Source organism: Mobula hypostoma, chromosome X2 (genome assembly GCF_963921235.1).
Source record: "Mobula hypostoma chromosome X2, sMobHyp1.1, whole genome shotgun sequence".
Taxonomy (NCBI): Eukaryota; Metazoa; Chordata; class Chondrichthyes; order Myliobatiformes; family Myliobatidae; genus Mobula; species Mobula hypostoma.
Genome location: NC_086129.1, coordinates 42,299,119 through 42,320,841, shown reverse-complemented (window position 1 = coordinate 42,320,841; position 21,723 = coordinate 42,299,119). Strand labels below are relative to the sequence as shown.

The following is a 21,723-nucleotide window of genomic DNA, read 5'->3' as shown; positions in this document are numbered from 1 at the left end:
AAAATACTTATTCAGTTCGTCTGCCATTTCCTTGTCCCCCACCACTACTGCCTCTCTAACATCGTTTTCCAGTAGTCTGATATCCACTCTTGCCTCTCTTTTATACTTTATGCATCTGAAGAAACTTTTAGTATCCTCTTTAGTGTTATTGGTTAGCTTACTTTTGTATTCCATCGTTACCTTCTTAATGAGTTTTTTAAAATTACCTTCTGTTGGTTTTTAAAAAGCTTCCCAATCCTCTAACTTCCCACTAATTTTTGTTCTATTATATGCCCTTTATAAGAGATGACTTTAACATCTCTTGTTAGCCACAGTTGTGTCATCTTTCCTTTAGAATACTTCTTCCTCTTTGGGATGTATATATTCTGTACCTTCTGAATTGTTTCCAGAAATTCCAGCCATTGCCGCTCTGCCGATATCCCTGCCAATGTTCTTTTCCAATCAATTCTGGCCACTTCCTCTCTCATGCCTCTGTAATTCCCTTTACTCCACTCTTATACTCATATATCTGACTTTAGCTTCTCCTTCTCAAATTTCAAGATAAATTTGATCATATTATGATCACTTGCCCCTCAGGATTCTTTTACCTTAAGCTGTCTGAACAATTCTGGTTCACTGCACAACACCCAACCTGGAATAGCTGATCCTCCAGTGGCCTCACCCTCAAGCTGCTCTAAAAAAGCCATCCCATAGGCATTCGAGAAGCTCCCCCTCCTGGAGTCCTGCACCAACCTGATTTTCTCAATCTACCTTCATATTGAAGTTCCCCATGACTATTGTAACATTGCCCTTTTGGGGTGCATTTTCTATCTCCCGTTGTAACTTGTAGACCACATCCTTACCACTGTTTGGGGATCTGTATACAACTCCCATCAGGGTCTCTTTACCCTTGCAGTTCCTTAGCTCTATCAACAATGATTCTACACCTTCCGACCCTATATCATCTCTAATGATTTGATTTCTTTTTTTTTTAAACCAACAGAGCAACACCACTTCCTCTGCATTAATAGGCAATGAAATAGCTGGAATTCTCACAAGGGGTTAACAAAACAATTGCAACATTTTAGAATTCATAGCATCTGAATTAAAACTAAAATGCAACATAGAGCTGTGTGAGCAACACTAAAACCAGTGGTACCTTGCATAGGAACGGCAGGTAACTTGTTTGACTGTTGAACCATGTTGCTTCGAGGAGTAGAGTGCCAACCACTTCTTATATTCAGAAAGACCCTGTCAACAAAGAGTGTTAGCAGAAGAAAAGCACAAGCTAAAGGAGTCAAACCACCATGTACAGTGTGTGATCAACAAATCCCCCATTTTCACTTCCATGGCATTGGTAATTACAATGTGTTTAAGGAGAAGTTAGGTAAGCAGTGGAGGAAAAGGAAAACCAAAAACTGTTGGACACATGTAACTGGACAAGCACCACAGAGCAAAGGAGTGAATGCTGTGGTTCAAAGATTATTCTGATGAAAGTAAATTCTACTTCTCTCTTTGTTGGCTTGTCTCACCTGTGAGGCACTTGCAAAGCATTTGCTTTATTTCAAACTTCCTGCATCTGATGCAGCTGATAGAGATGAGAGTGTACAGCATTTAGTTACTTCTAATCTTTTCCTGCAACACCGAGACCATGTTGCCTCCAAGAGTAATTATCTCCCTGTAAACCATTCACTCTCATATGCCCATCAACTCTGGCTTCATTTTCCTACCACCCATGAACACGAGGGGAAATTTACTATAACCAATTAACCTACCAACCAGTAAATCTTAGAGAAGCAGGAAGACATGCAAACTCCACACAGATAGGATTGAGACCATAAGACATAGAAGAAGAATTAGGCCATTCAACTCGTTAAGTCTGCTCCACAACAGGACTGAACCTGGAGCTGAGAGGCTACAGCAATACCTGCTGCACCATCCAATTCAGAGACTAGTCTATACCCCAGTGGTATCAGACCTTCGAATGGACCTCTTGTACACTCTTGAGCTCTCAATCTGCCTCATTATGGCCCTTGCACTTTTTTTGGTCTCTGGGACATTTTTGGTCTTTACTGATAAAGACCTGTGCTCCAAAATTAACCAGCTTTTTATCCAAGGTATTCTAGGACAATCACAATCCTGACTTTGACTTAACAATATGGAAAGTGTGACTGTGCCAAAAGCTCCATCCAGCAGCAGTTTCTCTCCAATAACCTGCTCATTGATGCCAGAACAACTCAGCCCCAGAGCTCATCAGAGGTTTGGTCAAAAGAGGACAAAACAGCTGAATTCCAATGGTGAGATGGAGGTGATCGCCTTTGACACGAGATAGCGTTTCACTGAGTGGACTCCTGGTAAGGCAATGGGCTTCAGGGGGGGGGGGGGAAGTAATCCAATGGTGGGCATTGTCCCTCAAACAAAGGAAAGTAGATATAGTCATTAAAGGTCAATCATCCCAGACCCAGCACTCTACAGCAGGCCAATGCCCTCAGCCCAACCACCATCAGCTGCTTCATTATTCACCCTCCCTGCATCACAAGAGCAGAAGCAGAGACACAAGCGCACAGGTGCTTCAACCTGGAGCAACACATAGAAGGCTGGAGGAACTTGGGTCAGGCAGCATCTACAGAAGGAAATGGACAATCAAGATTTCAGGTTGATACATCTCATCTGGACTAATAGATAAAGGAAAGATAGCCAGGTGGAGGGAAGGGGTAGTGCAAGAGCTGGCAGGTGATAAATGGATCCAGATTAAGAAGGGGGGTGGTGATGATAAGGCAAATGAGGGAGAGCAGAGGCAACGAGAGAATGGAGACAGAAGCAGGGAAGTGATAGGTGGAAGTGACAAAGGAGTAAAACTGGTGGAATGTTGTGGGAGAGGAAGGTGGAGCATGGAATTAAAGGAGGGAGGTGGGATGCAGAACTTGTGGGGTGAGTATGTGAGGGTAATTGAGCAAGGTAGGGTGGGGAAAGAGATATGCTGATGGGGGCCAGGTAGATCAGAGGAAGAGAGAAAAGAGAAAAATGGCAGAGGAGGAGCAGTTACCAGATGTTGGGGAAGCCATGCCACTATTTTGGATGAAGTGGAGACATTTGCAGACAATTGCACAACTTTCAACTCTATTACCAGCCCCTTAGCAATTGAAGCAGTCTGTGCCTGCACATAGCAAGGCTTGGACTACATTCAGCTATGGGCTGATGTGGCAAATACTAGACATCAGAATTGCCACAACAATGCCAGGCAGACATGAAAGGGAGAAACACAGAAAACCTACAGCACAATACAGGCTCTTCGGCCTACAATGCTTAGAAGTTATCTAAGGATACCCGTAGCCCTCTATTTTTCAAAGCTCCATCTAGCTATCCAGGAGTCTCTTAAAAGACCCTATCGTATCCGCCTCCACCACCGTCACCAGCAGCCCATTCCACGCACTCACCACTGTGTAAAAAAAAAATTACCCCTGACATCTCCTCTGTACCTTCTTCCAAGCACCTTAAAACTGTGCCCTCTCATGTTAGCCATTTCAGCCCTGGGAAAAAGCCTCTGACTATCCACACAATCAATGCCTCTCATCATCTTATACTCTATCAGGTCACCTCTCATCGTCTGCCGCTCCAAGGAGAAAAGGCCGAGTTCACTCAACCTATTCTCATAAGGCATGCTCCCCAATCCAGGAAATGTCCTTGTAAATCTCTTCTGCACCCTTTCTATGGCTTCCACATCCTTCCTGTAGTGAGGTGATCAGAATTGAGCACAGTACTCCAAGTGGGGTCTGACCAGGGTCCTATATAGCTGCAACAGTACCTCTCGGCTCTTAAACTCAATTCCACGGTTGAAGGCCAATGCACCGTATGCCTTCTTAACCAGAGTCAACCTGCACAGCAGCTTTGAGTGTCCTATGGACTCGGACCCCAAGATCCCTCTGATCCTCCACGCTGCCAAGAGTCTTACCATTAATACTATATTCCGCCATCATATTTGACTTACCAAAATGAACCATCTCACACTTATCTGGGTTGAATTCCATCTGCCAACTCTCAGCCCAGTTTTGCATCCTATCAATGTCCTGCTGTAACCTCTAACAGCCCTCCACACTATCCACAACACCCCCAACCTTTGTGTTGTGGCGACCCACTTTCTAGCACACACGAACTGGCTCACGAAACAGCGCGCGCAGGCAGAGGGCCAGCCCCAAAAAGGGTGCCAGGCCATCTTCACCAGCAGGGGGAAAATCCCGCGCGCAGAAAGGGTCTGGGAATATGCATTCCCCACAGCAGTCCCGCCCAGGGAGGGTGGGAACGGGAAGGCTTTAAAGCAGGCTGCGAAGTTTGAATAAATCTCTTTCATCGCAACTCCAACTCACTGACTACGTGTGGTTATTTTAGCGCTGTGTGTAGTACACCGCTACAAATGGTGACCCTGACGGCCCAAACGATATTTGGACCAGAGATGACCGACGCAGCATCTGTTCACGCAGTTTCGTTAAAACTGCCAAACTTCCGGCCGCTGAGACCCCGTTTGTGGTTCGAACAAGCAGAAGCCCAATTTCACATTCGGCAGATAACCTCTGAGTCCACTCGCTACTACTACGTGCTGAGCTCCCTCGACCAGGAGACAGCTGCACAAGTTGAGGAGTTTATACAGTCGCCCCTGGAGAACGGCAAATACACAACATTCAAAGCCCTGCTCATAAGGACTTTCGGAATCTCACGGCGCGAACGAGCACGCCGCTTAATGCACCTGGATGGTTTGGGAGATAGGCCGCCGTCAGCATTAATGAACGAGATGCTGGCCCTGGCTGAAGGACACAAACCCTGCCTCATGTTTGAGCAGGCGTTCCTAGAGCAACTGCCCGAGGACATATGCCTGCTGCTGTCCGACGCAGATTTCAGCAACCCCCGGGAGGTGGCGGCCCGAGCAGATGTGCTGTGGAATGCCAGGAAAGAGAGAGGGGCATCCGTCGCACAGATCACCAAGCCGCGAGCCCAACGAACAATGGTGTTTCTACCACCAGCGGTGGGGCACAGAGGCCCGCCGCTGCAGACCACCCTGCAAATTCCCGGGAAACGCCAGGGCCAGCCGCCGCTGATGGCTACAGCGGCTGGCCATCAGGACAGCCTCCTGTACGTCTGGGACAAGCAGTCGAGACGCCGCTTTTTGGTCGACACCGGAGCAGAGATCAGCGTCTTACCTCCAACGAGTTATGACACCCGCAACAGAGAACCGGGACCCACCCTGAGGGCCGCTAATGGCAGCACAATACGAACCTACGGCACCCGCACAGTGCGGCTACAGTTCAGCTCCAGCCGGTTCACGTGGGACTTCACACTGGCCGCCGTGGCCCAACCACTGCTGGGGGCAGATTTTCTACGAGCCCACAGCCTGCTGGTCAACCTGCAAGGGAAGCGATTAGTCCACGCCAAGACTTTTCAAACGTTCTCCCTGGGTGAAGCACAGTTGCCAGCCTCACACCTGGACTCCATCACGCTGTCCGACGATGAATTCACCGGGGTCCTGGCAGATTTCCCATCAGTACTGAAACCGCAGTTCACTGCAGCCATGCCCAGACACGGAGTACAGCACCACATCCCGACCCAGGGACTACCCCTCCACGCCCGTGCTTGAAGGCTTCCCCTGGACAAGCTCCGACTGGCGAAGGAGGAGTTCAAGAAGATGGAGGAATTGGGGATCATATGACGGTCCGACAGCCCATGGGCCTACCCTCTGCACATGGTGCCCAAGGCAACGGGGGGCTGGAGACCATGCGGTGATTACCGCAGAATGAACGAGGCTACAACGCCAGACCGCTACCTTGTGCCGCACATTCAAGACTTCGCAGCAAACCTACACGACGCAAGGATCTTTTCCAAGGTAGACCTCGTCCGGGGATACCATCAAATCCCGGTACATCTTGCCGACATCCCCAAAACAGCACTCATCACCCCGTTCGGACTTTTCGAATTCCTCCGAATGCCGTTTGGTCTAAAGAATGCCGCACAGATGTTCCAGCGGCTAATGGACGCGGTGGGACGCGACCTGGACTTTGCATTCATCTATTTGGACGACATCCTCATAGCCAGCAGTAGTCGGCAGGAGCATCTGTCCCACCTCCGCCAGCTCTACTCCCGCCTGAGCGAATTCGGCCTTACAATCAACCCAGCCAAATGCCAGTTCAGACTTGACACCATCGACTTCCTGGGCCACAGGATTGCTAAAGACGGGGCAACCCCTCTGCCCACCAAGGTAGATGCGGTCTGCCACTTCCCCCGACCCAACACAATCAAAGACTTGCAGTATGGTGAATTTCTACCACCGTTTCCTCCCCTCAGCAGCCCCAACCATGCGCCCCCTGTTCACTCTGATGTTGGGTAAGGGCAAGGACATTACCTGGGACGAAGAGGCCGCAGCCGCTTTCGTTAAAACCAAAGAAGCCTTGGCAAACGCCGCGATGCTAGTGCACCCCAGAACGGATGTTCCTACTGCCCTCACGGTGGACGCATCCAACAGAGCAGTTGGTGGGGTGCTGGGGCAACTCATCGAGGGTCGCTGGCAACCCCTGGCGTTCTTCAGCAAACATCTACGACCACCCGAACTCAAATACAGTGCTTTCGACCAGGAGCTATTGGCACTATACTTGGCAATCCGGCATTTCAGGTACTTCTTAGAAGGTAGGCCCTTCACCGCGTTCACAGACCACAAACCGCTTACCTTTGTGTTCACTAAGGTGTCCGACCCCTGGTCGTCCCGCCAGCAGCGATATCTGTCCTACATCTCCGAGTACACGACGGACATCCGGCATGTCTCTGGAAAGAACAACGTCGTGGCGGACGCACTTTCCAGACCTACCATACAGGCCCCGTCCCAGGGGTGGACTATGCAGCGCTGGCAGAGGCACAGCAGGCAGACGCTGAGATCCCCAGTTACAGGACTGCAGTCTCCGGTTTGCAGCTTCAAGACCTCCCCGTAGGCCCAGGTGAGAGGACCCTACTATGTGACGTAGCTACCGGCCAACCCCGCCCTGTCGTCCCAGCAGCCTGGCGCCAGCGGGTTTTCGAATCCATTCACAACTTAGCGCACCCCTCCATCAGGACAACTGTCCGGCTGGTCTCCAACAGGTTCGTGTGGCATGGGCTTCACAAACAGGTCAGTGAATGGGCCAAACCGTGTATGCAGTGCCAAACGGCCAAGGTGCAGCGGCACACCAAGGCTCCACCGCAGCGGTTCAAACCCACCCGCCGGAGGTTCGACCACATCCATGTGGATATCGTGGGGCCCCTGCCAGTGTCACGAGGAGCGCGGTACCTCCTAACTATGATAGACTGGTTCACCAGATGGCCAGAGGCAGTCCCGCTCACCGACACCACCTCCGAATCCTGCGCCCGAGCACTGATCGCAACCTGGGTAGCCCGCTTTGGGGTACTGGACCACATTACCTCCGACAGGGGCGCCCAGTTCACCTCCAGCCTGTGGTCGGCTATGGCCAGACTTTTAGGATCGCAGCTACACCACACAACTGCCTACCACCCACAGTCGAACGGACTAGTGGAGCGCTTCCACCGTCACCTGAAATCGGCTCTCATGGCCCGCCTGGAGGGGCCTAACTGGGTGGACGAGCTTCCCTGGGTCCTGCTCGGAATCCGCACGGCGCCCAAAGAGGATCCGCACCCCTGGTCGTCCCAGGAGAGTTCATACCAGCCCCAAGGGGGCAAGAGGAAGAACCCACAGCAGTCCTGGACAGACTATGGGAGAGGCTCGGTAACCTGGCCCCCATACCCACTTCACAGCATGGACAGAGCCCGACCTGCGTACCCAAAGACCTGCAGAACTGTAAGTTTCTTTTTGTACGACGGGGCGGACACCGGGCACCGCTACAACGGCCCTACGGGGGACCGTTTAAGGTGATCAGGAACAACGGGTCCACGTTCGTGCTGGACATTGGGGGGAGAGAGGAGGTTTTCACGGTGGACCGACTCAAACCAGCCCATGTGGACTTGGCACAGCCGGTCCAGGCTCAGGCACCGCGGCGCAGGGGCAGACCTCCCAAACAGAGGCCGATCCAGACTGTGGACATTGGGGGAGGTATCGCCAGTTCTGGGGGAGGGGGGTTATGTGGTGACCCACTTTCTAGCACACACGAACCGGCTCACGAAACAGCGTGTGCAGGCAGAGGGCCGGCCCCAAAAAGGGCGCCAGGCCATCTTCACCAGTAGGGGGAAAATCCTGCGCGCGGAAAAGGTCTGGGAATATGCATTCCCCACAGCAGTCCCGCCCCAGGGAGGGCGGGAACAGGAAGGCTTTAAAGCAGGCCGCGAAGTTTGAAAAAATCTCTTTTCATCGCAACTCTAACTCACCGACTACGTGTGGTTATTTTAGCGCTGTGTGTAGCACACCGCTACAGTGTTATCAGCAAATTTACTAACCCATCCCTCCACTTCCTCATTCCAGGTCATTTATAAAAATCACGAAGAGAAGAAGTCCCAGAACAGAATCCTGAGGCACACCACCGGTCACCATCCTCCATGCAGAATATGACCCATCTACAACCACTCTTTGCCTTCTGCAAGCAAGCTAATTCTGGATCCACAAAGCAATGTCCCCTTGGATCCCATGCCTCCTTACTTTCTCAATAAGCTTTGCATGGGATACCTTATCAAATGCCTTGATGAAATCCATAAACATTACATTGACTGCTCAACCTTCATCAATGTGTTTAGTCACATCCTCAAAAAATTTAATCAGGCTCGTAAGGCATGACTTGCCTTTGACAAAGCCATGCTGACTATTCCTAATCATATTATGCCTCTCCAAATGTTCATAAATCCTGCCTCTCAGGTTCTTTTCCATCAACTTACCAACCACTGAAGTAAGACTCACTGGTCTATAATTTCCTAGGCTACCTCTACTCCCTTTCTTGAATAAGGGAATATCTGCAACCCTCCAATCCTCTGGAACCTCTCCCATCCCCATTGATGTAAAGATCATCGCCAGAGGCTCAGCAATCTCCTCCCTTGCCTCCCACAGTAGCCTGGGGTACATCCTGTCTGGTCCCGGTGACTGATCCAACTTGATGCTTTCTAAAAGCTCCAGCACATTCTCTTTCTTAATATCTACATGCTCGAGCTTTTCAGTCCACTGTAAGACATCCCTACAATCGCCAAGATCCTTTTCCATAGTGAATACTGAAGCAAAGTATTCATTAAGTACCTCCGCTATCTCCTCCGATTCCATACACACTTTTCCACTGAAACACTTGATTGGTCCTATTATTCTCTCACGTCTTATCCTCTTGCTGTTCACATACTTGTAGAATGCCTTGGGGTTTTCCTTAATCTAGCTCACCAAGGCCTTCTCATGGCCACTTCCGGCTCTTCTAATTTCATTCTTAAATTCCTTCCTGCTAGCCTTATAATCTTCTAGATCTCTATCATTACCTAAGTTTCTGAACCTTTCGTAAGCTTTTCTTTTCTTCTTGTCTAGATTTTCAACAGCCTTTGCACACTACGGTTCCTGTACCCTACCATCCTTTCCCTGTCTCATTGGAACATACCTATGCAGAACGCTACGCAAATATCCCCTGAACAATTGCCACATTTCTGCCATACATTTCCCTGAGAACATCCATTCCCAATTTATGCTTCCCAGTTCCTGCCTGATAGCTTCATATTTCCCCTTTCTCCAGTTAAACGCTTTCCTAACTCTCTGTTTCTATCCTTCTCCAATGCTATGGTAAATGAGATAGAACTGTGATCACTATCTCCAAAATGCTCTCCCACTGAGAGACCTGACACCTGACCAGGTTCATTTCCCAATACCAGATCAAGTAAAGCCTCTCCTCTTGTAGGCTTACCTGCATCTTGTATCAAGAAACCTTCCTGAAGACACCTAACAAACTCCACCCCATCTAAACCCCTTGCTCTAGGGAAATGCCAGTCAATATTTGGGAAATTAAAATCTCCCACCACGACAACCCTGTTATTATTACACCTTTCCAGAATCTGTCTCCCTATCTGCTCCTTGAAGTCCCTGTTACTATTGGGTGGTCTATAAAAAACACCCAGTAGAATTATTGACCCCTTCCTGTTCCTAACTTCCACCCACAGAAATTCCATAGACAACCCCTCCATGACTTCTTCCTTTTCTGCAGCCGTGACACTATCTCCAATCAGCAGTGCCACGCCCCCACCTCTTTTGCCTCCCTATTTCTGAAACATCTAAAACCTGGCACTCTAAGTAACCATTCCTGCCCCTGAACCATCCAAGTCTCTGTAATGGCCACAACATCGTAGCTCCAAGTACTGATCCACGCTCTAAGCTCATCCGCTTTGTTCATGATGTTTCTAGCATTAAAATAGACATATCTCAAGCTATCAGTCTGAGCACATCCTTTCTCTATCACCAACCTGTCCTCCCTCTTGCACTGTCTCCAAGTATTCTCTATGTGAGCCAACAGCCCCTTCCTCCATCTCTTCAGTTTGGTTCCCACACCCTGCCCCCCCCCAGCAATTCTAGTTTAAACTTTCCCCAATAGCCTTAGCAAACCTCCCTGCCAGGATATTGGTCCCCCTGGGATTCATATGCAACCCTTCCTTTTTGTACAGGTCACGCCTGCCCTAAAAGAGGTCCTAATGATCCAGAAATCTGAATCCCTGCCCCCACTCCAATCCCTCAGCCACGCATTTACCCTGCACCTCACTCTATTCCTACACTCACTGTCACCTGGCACAGGCAGTAATCCCGAGATTACTACCTTTGAGGTCCTGCTTCTCAACTTCCTTCCCAACTCCCTGTAGTCTGTTTTCAGGACCTCCTCCCTTTTCCTACCTATGTCGTTGGTACCAATATGTACCACGACCTCTGGCTGTTCACCTGCCCACTTCAGGATATCGTGGACGCGATCAGAAACATCCCGGACACTGGCACCTGAGAGGCAAACTACCATCCGCGTTTCTTTCTTGTGTCCACAGAATTGCCTGTCTGACCCCCTAACTATAGAGTCCCCTATTACCGCAGCCTTCTTCCTTTCCCTACCCTTCTGAGCCACAGCACCAGACTCTGTGCCAGAGGCACGACCACTGTTGCCTCCCCCAGGTAGGCCGTCCCTCCCAACAGTACTCAAACAGGAGTACTTATTGTTAAGGGGGACAGCCACAGGGCTACTCTGGTATCTGAATCTTGCCCTTCCCGGTCATCAGGGGAATGGCGGCATAAGGAAAAGGTCTCTCGACAAAAAAGAAGGTAAACTGCCCCAAAATCGAATTTAGACAAATACTTAATATTGCATAACTATATTAATAAAAGGGGCAAGGATGATGTCTAAGAACAAGAATAAAAAGTCCGCTCCGAAGGCTGATAAACATAAAGAGACGCAGCAAGGCGACGGGCCTAGCTCCCCCACGGCAAGCCAGGACAGAAATAATGAGGGGGAATCGGTGACTCTGTCTTTGATTCTCAGAGAGATTCACGAGTTCCGACAAGATAACAGCAAACAGCAGGAAGATATTAAAGGAGAAATAGCAAAAACTAACTCGCGGATAGATGAAGCCGAAGCGAGGATTGTTGGAATTGAAGAGAAGCTACAAAACGCCGAGGAAGTGATAGCAGAAATGCTGAAGCTGCAAGATCAGCTCCAGTGGAAACTATCAAGAAGGCCGCTCAAGAAGGGAAAATGTGAGGATCTACGGAGTTCCCGAAGGAACTGAAGGTAAACCCGGGTTGATGATTCCCTTCGTGGAGAAGCTGCTTACAGAGAATCTTGATATACTGGCCGCAAAAGACCTACAGATAGAAAGGGCCCACCGGGCGTTAGCACCACAGCCTCCGGCAGGCGCCCAACCCAGATCGATTCTGGTCAGATGTCTCAGTTACAGAACGAAGGAAGAGGTGCTTAAACGGGCATGGCAAAAGAAAGGTTTCATATGGAACAACTGTAAAATCAGTTTAGACCACGACTGCGCACCGGGGATTCTTGCCAGACGGAAGGAATATACGGAAACACGGAGAGTCCTGAAGGAAAACAACATCAGATTCCAGATCCTGTATCCAGCTTGGCTGAGAGTCTATTACGACGAAGGGACAAAAACTTATGCTACGGTGGAGGAGGCAACGTCGGACCTGGTGGACCGGGGACTACCTATTAAAGTTATCACCCAACCGGAATCGCTACTGGAGAGGATTCGGCAGAAGTCGTGGCAGTTAGTGGGGCGAGGACGCTCCACTCGAACCAGAGTGTCAAACTACAAGGAAAAGCTGCAAATATTCAGACGCGAATGTACAGAGAACACAGATTAATTAAGAGAAATGACTGAAAAGAGTAAATCGGACTCAAAGGTAAAATGAAAACTGGTAACTGAAAATAAACTAGGCGGAATAACTTGAGTGACAGCAATATGGTCGAGACACAAATAGGAGAGAATTCTCTATGATTATTCACACTGCGGAGGGCCCTCTAACACAGGGTGAAGATAGAGGTTATCCCTCTGAACTGAGGCGGGTCGGTGCTCAGGCCTCACTGTGGGAAGTTGGGAAAAATTTTCAAATGTTACACGTTCAAAAATTTCTAGGGTGTGGTTATATGTCTTGGTTTACTGTTGAGAAGGGATTGCTTACTGTTTGGTTAGAAAAGGAGAGTGTATTTTTTCTACTAGAGAAAATGAATTGGTAAAAATAATTTCCTATAATGTTAATGGGGTTTTGAATCCAATTAAAAGAAATAAGATTATGTCTAAATTGAAAAAAGAGAGGGCACAAATAGCTTTCCTCCAGGAAACACATATGAGCCAATCTGAACATGGAAAATTAAAAAGAATGGGCTTTAAGCATGTATTTTATTCATCATATAAATTGAGTCACAAAAGAGGGGTAGCTACTTTAATATCAAGTACTCTTAATTACGAACATATTTCAGAGACTAAAGACAAAGAAGGACGGTTTGTAAAAATCACAGGAAGAATAGAAGGTACAGAAATAACATTGCTGAATGTTTATGCTCCTCCAGGTTGTGAATGATCATTTTACAGACAAATTTTTGACCTAATGGTCAGTTCTCAAGGGGTAGTAATTTGTGGAGGGGATTTTAATATTAGATTAAATCCTGTATTAGATTCTTCAAGAATAGTTACTCAGAATAAATATCTGACTCGGAAAATGAATTCATTGATGGAGGAGTTGGGAATTATAGATATCTGGAGGGAATTACACCCTACTAGTAAAGATTATACACATTACTCTTTCCCTCATTCAGCCTATTCAAGGATAGACTATTTCTTTATCTTTAATACAGACAGACTCAGGATAAAAAACTGTAATATTGCAACAATTGATCTGTCAGATCATAGCCCAGTCTCCATGTCTCTAATCCTGGAAAGGAAAATGAGGAAAACACTATGGAGGCTAAACTCACATACACTCAATAACCCGAAAGTAATGGAGAGATTAAGGGGAGAAATCAAAGAATATCTAGACCTTAATGACACGGGAGAAACATCACCAGTGATCTTATGGGATACATTGAAAGCTGTACTGAGAGGGAAAATTATTTCCATTACCACTCACATGAAAAAAATCAATGCACAAAAATTAGCAGACCTTCAAGGAAAATTAAAACAACTTCAAGTTGTAGATAGCAACAAAAGTAATTCAAATCGAAAACAGGAAATTAGGAAATTGCAAAGTGAAATTGATGATATTTACACGTTGGAAACTCAAAGAAATTTTCTTTACCTGAGACAAAAGAATTATGAAGTAGGAGGTAAATCAGCTAGATTATTAGCATATAAATTACGAAAACAACAAGAAGACAATACAATTCATAAAATAAAGAATCCAAAGACAAAGCTTGTGGAGAGTACAATAGGGAAAATTCAAGAGAGTTTTGAAACATATTATCGAGAGCTGTACTCCCAACCCCGGGCCCCCAATGAGCCCTATATAGACAGTGTATTGAATTTTTTAGATCTACCTAAACTTACAGATTTACAAAATGAAAGTTCATTAGAACCAGTAACTGTCAAAGAACTGAACGTGGTCATCTCTAGGTTAAAGGCTGGAAAGTCCCCGGGTTCTGATGGGTTTACCTCAGAGTGGTACAAGTCCCTGAAGACATAGTTAGCCCCATTACTACTTAACACCTTTAATTGGATCTTGCAGAGAGGAGAAACTCCACCTTCCTGGAGAGAAGCGATTATTTCAGTTATTCCTAAAGAGGGTAAAGATAAACTAGAATGTGGCAATTATCGGCCAATTAGTGTTCTTAATTTAGATTACAAACTATTTACATCTATATTAGCGCGCAGATTGGAAAAGCTTTTACCTGGCCTGATCCATTTAGACCAGACTGGATTTATTCAACAAAGACAAACACAGGACAACATAAGGAGAACTCTGCACATATTAGAACAGGTTAATAAGAACTAGACAGAGACAATGGTAGTAGGATTGGATGCTGAGAAAGCTTTTGATTCGGTTAGTTGGGCATTCCTAGAGTGTTAGGAAGATTCGGCTTTCAAGAAAAGTTTATTAAAGTAATTCAGACTCTATATGACAGCCCTGCAGCCCGAATTAAGATAAATGGGGACCTCTCTGACTCCTTCATCTTAGAGAGAGGCACTAGACAGGGATGCCCAATTTCTCCTCTCCTTTTTGCGCTATATATTGAACTGCTTGCCCAACTAATAAGACAGAGCGAAATCGTAAAAGGTATCAAGGTGGCAGGGATGGAACAGAAAGTGGCGTTATTCGCAGATGATGTTTTGGTCTATCTGAGTGAACCAGAAACATCATTTATAGGATTGTTTACACTGTTGGATGACTTTGAGAAAATATCAGGTTATAAAATAAATGTAAAGAAAACGCAGGTTATGTCCCTAAATTATACACCATCCAAAAAATTGCAGGATACATACGATCTTAAGTGGGAAGCTAAATCATTAAAATATTTAGGAATAACCCTGCCAAAGGATCTTTCAACACTGTCACAGGTAAATTATGGGCCATTAATCTCAGAGATAAAAGCAGATATGCATAGGTGGAATCTTATCCCCTTTTTAAGTTTAAATTCAAGGATAAATACTATAAAAATGAATATTCTTCCTCGGTTATTGTATCTTTTCCGTACTTTACCAGTGGAGGTGGATGATAATCAATTCAGGGAATGGGACAAATGGATTTCCCGCTTCATTTGGCAAGGAAAGAAACCTAGAATTCGATATAACACCTTACAGTTAGGGAAGGGAGGAGGAGGTATGGTTCTTCCTTGCCTGAGAAATTATTTTAATGCCTCACAGATAACCCCTCTGTTATATTGGTGTAATAGGGAATATAAGGCTAGATGGAAGGAAATAGAATTTGGATTAGTTGACAGTTTTCCTCTTCAGGCCTCAATAGCTGACAAAGGATTGATGGCCCAGTTGGAAAAATTTAATAATGCTTGGATAAATCTTACATTAAAAGTATGGCAGAAGGTGGTTAATTCATGTGGAATTAATAACATGCTAAAACTCTTTAGATGGTGTGCATATGATACCGAATTCCTTCCCAACAGAGGAGATAAAAGATTTGAGCTATGGATAAAGAAAGGTCTTACAACCTACCTCTCATTTATAGATAAAAGAGTATTACAAAGTTTCCAAATCCTGCAGGACAAACATGGCCTAGAACATAATGATTTTTTTAGGTACCTTCAAATACGAAACTATGTTAACCGGAGTTGTAGATATACAGACCTATCAACAGTAGAATTAGAATTTTTCAAGATTCTGAATTCGGCTTGCAGTTCAATACCTAGTAAATCAGTTTCTCGATTATATAATGCACTCTCCCATGCTAAAAATGTAAATACACTGTATATTAAAGAGAAGTGGGAGAAAGAAGCGGGGTTGGTACTTTCAGAGGAGGCTTGGGGAAAAATCTGCAGCTTTCAATGGTCCTCAACTAATTCTTTGACTTGGAGAGAACATTGTTGGAAAAACATTATAAGGTACTTCAAGACCCCATATCAGGAAAAATATAAAGATACAAACGTGACGTGTTGGAGAAGGTGTGGCTCCAAGGAGGCAAATCATTTTCATATTTTCTGGGATTGCCCTAAATTAAGTCTATATTGGGAAGGTATTCATAGAACATTAGTTAAGGTACTTAGGTCCCAGATACCTCTGAACTTTGAGACGCTCTATTTGGGGCATGTATTGTTTCTTGAACAGAAGGAAGATATAAAGTTGCTGCAGGCCCTCTTAGCGGCAAGTAAGAAATCAATCACTAGAAAGTGGCTAAATCCAATACCACCTACATTAGAAGATTGGCACGAAATTATCTTGGAAATATTTAAAATGGAAAAGTTGACTTACTCTCTGAGAATTCAAAAAGAAAAATTTTATCAAATCTGGAATAAATGGATTGAATATATAACCCCAATGCGAGCAGACTTTAGATGACTCTCCTAATGATTTATACTGCTCTTCTCATCAACACAGTAATATTGCTAACGTAAGCACCCCTAGTCTAAATGTCTTTTTTTTTGTTTTCTTTTGGAAAATAGAGAATTAACACAAGTAAAGGGAAAGATTTGGGAAAGGGATAAAAATGAAAAAATTAAGTAAATAAGTACATAGGGATTGGATAATTATGTCTGCGGGCAGGAGCAAGCATGAACAAATTAGGGTATAAACACCTACAATGGTTGTTACATAGGCTTACATACAACATTTTGGACCAGTGGAAATGGTCCAGAAGAGTTATATGGAAACTATAACTATTTTTCTTAACAACTAATACCATTACTTAGCCTAATAGATTAGAATTACCACAGTACATAATTATCTATTTAAGTATCTAATTTCCTTTTATATCATCTCAATGTGTATTTAAGAATGTATAAATAATTATAGTTTTATACATATAAAAAAATGGAAAAGGTTATGTGTGAAAAAAGTACATGATATTTGTGAATTCCTTATCCAAATAAAAATAAATTTAAAAAAAAGAATCTTGCCCTTCCCTCTCCTGACTGTGACCCACTTGTCTCCCAAGGCCCTGATGTGACTACCTGCCTGTAACTCCTCTCTATCACCTCCTCACTCTCCCTGACCAGACCAAGGTCATCAAGCTGCATCTCCAGTTCCCTAACCCGGCCCCTGAGGAGCTACAGCTTGATGCACCTGGCGCAGATGTGGCCGTCCGGGAGGCTGGGAATCTCCCAGACTTCCCACATCTGACACCAAATACAGAACAGCGGCCTCAGACATACTTCCTGTTTCTATTCTTCACAGGTAACCTACATGTCCTCGACCAGTTGTTACCAAAGCCCCCCTACTCTGTCTCCCTCTACTCTGGCACCCGCTCTGTAAAGCTGTCTTCTTTGTAAATCTTCCCGCTCATCTAACTCGCTGACGTCCACACGCTTGCACAGTCGTCCCTTGATCAAACCGCTGAAGAAAAATCTGTCTCCTTTGTACCGTAATGTATAACATTTCCAGTGAGATATCACTGACACCACTCCTGTAGTCCACCTACACTGAATGTGATGTCCACTTTCTTAGTGATTGTACTTGCTTACTTTCACCTCTGGTGCCAGGCAATGACCATCTCCAGGAGGAGAGTCAACCAGTGTGGTAGGCCAATAATGAACAAAAATCATTGCAGAACAGAAGAATAGACAGATTTTAGTCTGAATAAACATTTTGTGGCTGTCACAGCCAGGGATGGACAATGGTCCATGAAGTTCCCTGAGAATGCCAAGAAATTACCTGCAAGGAACTGAAAATTACTCAAGTCCTTCCAAGGTTGCAACAGAATTCTGCTCCTGAGAATTGTCCCTAATCCAAGCAGTTTATAAGACTGAAATATGGCTACCTGGCAATATACTTAAATAATATTTAGATAGGCCACTCAAGGGCAGCATGTAGTTGAACCAGGGCATTTAACTCTACCTTTCAGAATTTGCTGCAAACCGATTCCCCAGACAGAAGATGCCTACAGCAGCTGGCAAATCTATCCCACCTGTCTCCAAAATGCTCATTTGCACGCACAGCCTGTACATAATGGATGAGAGACAAGTGGAGGGTTATGTATGAAGGAAGGATTAGATTGATCTTAGAAGACTAGCACAACATCGTGGGCCGTAGGGCACTGTGCTATAGTGTTCTGTGTTCCACAAATTGGGTTTTGTAATATGGAGAGAACCAGTGAAGGATAAATCAGTTTTGCATGAGGCAAGGTACAATCAAGGGTCAAATAAGATGTAATCAATGGTGCTAGCCCTTTTACTGTAATAAGGTTGGCACATCAAGAGATAACCTAGTTTGGGATATGAAGTCTGTTGGCCAGAAAGAACTATAATCAGTGAACAGAAATGGAGGTGGCCATTTTGCGAACTGTTTATGATGAACTGATTCTTCTCTGGGATAACTTAATCAGAGCAATTGAACATGGACACAAGGAGTTTTTGCTAATGATCTGCTAAACCCGAGACTATTCTCAAATAAGAAGCTGTTTATTGTGCAAAATAGCAGGTTTGCAGAGTTCTCATCAGTTCTCAAATGGCAGGTTCTCATCATCTGGACCCAGTGTCTGGTTGACCTGGTTTGAAAAGTCAGAGTCGAATAGAACAAAAGAAGTTGCCCAAGGCACAAAGTTGAAGGCAAAGGTCATAAATTGATACTGCTTTAGCCTTGGACTACATCCGATGAAAACTGACACAGGTCACTCAGATGATCTTGAGCCAATGAAACTAAAACATTAAAGATTAATCTGAGAAGAGAAGATACAAGAATGAGGATTTTAGGAGCACAAGCAGCGATATCTCTTCAGAGACTAACCATCGCAATGTGGAGGACCTCAAATCAGATACATAGAAATCACATTGGGATCACAAGTAATGCCTGGTGAGTGTAGGTGCTTTTACTGGGCATTTCTTTTCTGTTCTTTGACTGTTCATGGAGAGTCAGGGAAACTTAGTGGAGGTGCACACAGTTAGTTTGTAAATCCATGTGCTTTTCAGTTGAGACAATAAAGATACCTGGTTCTCTGTGCTTAACTGATCATTATTACTGAGGGGTAATCCTCGTAATAAGTTCTTGTCAGAGCTGTGTGGAGAAACCAATCTTTTGCTTCAGTGCTCCTGATTCACTTGTTACAAGTAACTAAGGTGCATCAAGATTGATGCCTGACCTGCTGAGTTCCTCCAGCATTTTGTGAGTACTGCTCTGGACTTTCTAGCATCTGCCGAATCAAGATGTGTTCCAAGATTGATGAAGTGGAAGATGGTAATAGCAATCAGGTCCAGGACAAAGATGGACAATGAAGGTTGTGCCAATTCTGGTTTATCAATAAGATTTCATGTCGTTGAGGAGAAGAGATAGAGGACCTTCATTGCTGCCCTAAATGGCAACAGCATAACAGGCAGTAACTGACTCATTGACTCACAGAAAGGATAGGAGGGACTTAATCTTGGAAACAGGATTTAACTCCTTACCAACTCCTGAAACACAGTGTGTGCACAAACCTTGGACCAACACTCAGAAGGAGCCCTGAACCCCAGCAAACAAGGAAACCAGAAGTCAGAGACTGCCAACTTGCAGGTGGTAAACAGTGAAAGTTGTGAGTGCTTGGACTTTGTCTTTGGAAATAAATGTTTGAATAAAGCCAAGATTACCTTTCACCAGTTGTGTCTAATATAATTAATTATCAGGTACAACACCTTAAATTTCTAATGCCCGGTAGCACCCACATCTACAGTGATGAAATGCTCTGAGAGGCTGGTCATGACTAGACTGAACTCCTGCCTCAGCAAAGACCTGGACTCACTGTAATTTGCCCACCTCCACAATAGGTCAACAGCAGATGCAATTTCAATGGCTCTCCACATGGCTTTAGACCACCTGGACAACACAAACACCTGTGTCAGGATGCTGTTCATCAACTATAGCTCAGCATTTAACATTATCATTCCCACAATCCTGATTGAGAAGTTACAGAACCTGGGCCTCTGTACCTCCCTCTGCAATTGAATCCTCAACTTCCTACCAGAAGGCCACAATCTGTACAGATTGGTAATAATACCTCCTCCTCGCTGATGATCAACACTGGTTCACCTCAGGGATGTGTGCTTAGCCCACTGCTCTACTCTCTTTATACCCAGGACTGTACGGCTAGGCATAGCTCAAATACCATCTATGAATTTGCTGATGGTACAACCATTGTTGGTAGAATCTCAGATGGAGACGAGAGGGTGTACAGGAGCGACATATGCCAACGAGTGGAGTAGTGTCACAGCAACAACCTTGTACTCAATGTCAGTAAGATGAAAGAACTGATTGTGGACTTCAGGAAGGGCAAGACGAAGGGACACATACCAATCCTCAGAGGGATCAGAAGTGGAGAGAGTGAGCAGTTTCAAGTTCCTGGGTGTCAAGATCTCTGAGGATCTAACCTAGTCCCAACATATCGATGCAGTTATAAAGAAGGCAAGACAGCAAATATACTTCATTAGAAGTTTGGAGAGATTTGGTATGTCAACAAAAACACTCAAAAACTTCTATAGATGTACCATGGAGAGCATTCTGACAGGCTGCATCACTGTCTGGTATGGGAGTGGGCTACTGCACAGGATTGAAAGAAGCTGCAGAGGGTCATAAATTTAGTCGGCTCCATCTTGGGTACTAGCCTACAAAAAACCCAGTACATCTTCAGGGAGCGGTGCCTCAGAAAAGCAGTGTCCATTATTAAGGGCCCCACAGCACCCAGGGCATGCCCTTTTCTCACTGTTACCATCAGGTAGGAGGTACAGAAGCCTGAAGGCACACACTCAGCGATTCAGGAACAGCTTCTTCCCCTCTGCCATCCGATTCCTAAATGGACATTGAACCCTTGGACTCTACCTCACTTTTTAAATATATATTATTTCTGCTTTCGCATGATTTTTAATCTATTTGCTATACATATACTGTAATTTATTTACTTATTTATTTTTCTTTCTATATTATGTATTGCATAGAACCGCTGCAGCTAAGTTAACAAATTTCACGACACATGCCAGTGATAATAAACCTGATTCTGTGCTACACCTGTTATTTGCAAGATGCACCATCACTGAGTATTCCATTATCAGCATCTTGGGCATCACCACTCACCAGAAATTCATTTGGACCAGCTACATGAATAAGTTGGCTACCAAAGCTGGACAGACACTGGAGACTCACTGCTTGACACCTTGAAGCCTTTCAACAAAGCACAAACAAGATGTGTGAGGGAATAGCTTCATTTGCCTGGTTGCATCCAGCCAAGACAGCACTCACAAATCTGTTATTAAGACAAAGTGGCTCACTCGATTGGTATCCCAGCCACTGCCTTAAACATTCCTCCCTTCTTTCCACCACCGATGCTCACGGTCTACAGTCTTCCCCATCTACAGATTACCCTACATTTATTTGCCTAGGCCGCTCTGACATCACTTTCCAAACCAGCAACAATGACAGACAATAGCTTCAACAAAAACGGAATGTTCTCCTCTGAGACTCACGCCATCTTGTCTTGAAAACCTATCATTGCCCAATAACAGTCAATCATCATTGCTGTGTCCAAACCATGGAACATCCTCCCCAAAGCCAATAATGGGGGGGGGGGGGGGCCACCTTCACTAGAAAGACTACAATCGTTCAAGGAAGTGATTCACTATCATTGTCTCAAGAGCAATTAGAGATGGGTAATAAATGCTAGCCTTAACTGTGAAGTCTAGGTCCCCCCAAAAAAAA

General features: G+C 45.3%; 1 protein-coding gene across 1 annotated transcript in view; it reads right to left on the bottom strand.

Moving 5' to 3' along the window:
* The window catches only part of gkup (glucuronokinase with putative uridyl pyrophosphorylase), a 92,262-nt gene that overhangs the window by 33,320 nt on the left and 37,219 nt on the right, over positions 1–21,723 (bottom strand). The window contains exon 9 of the mRNA XM_063038160.1: positions 1,139–1,230. Within this exon, the coding sequence (XP_062894230.1) occupies positions 1,139–1,230 (92 nt within the window). The remainder of the gene's footprint in view (positions 1–1,138; positions 1,231–21,723) is intronic.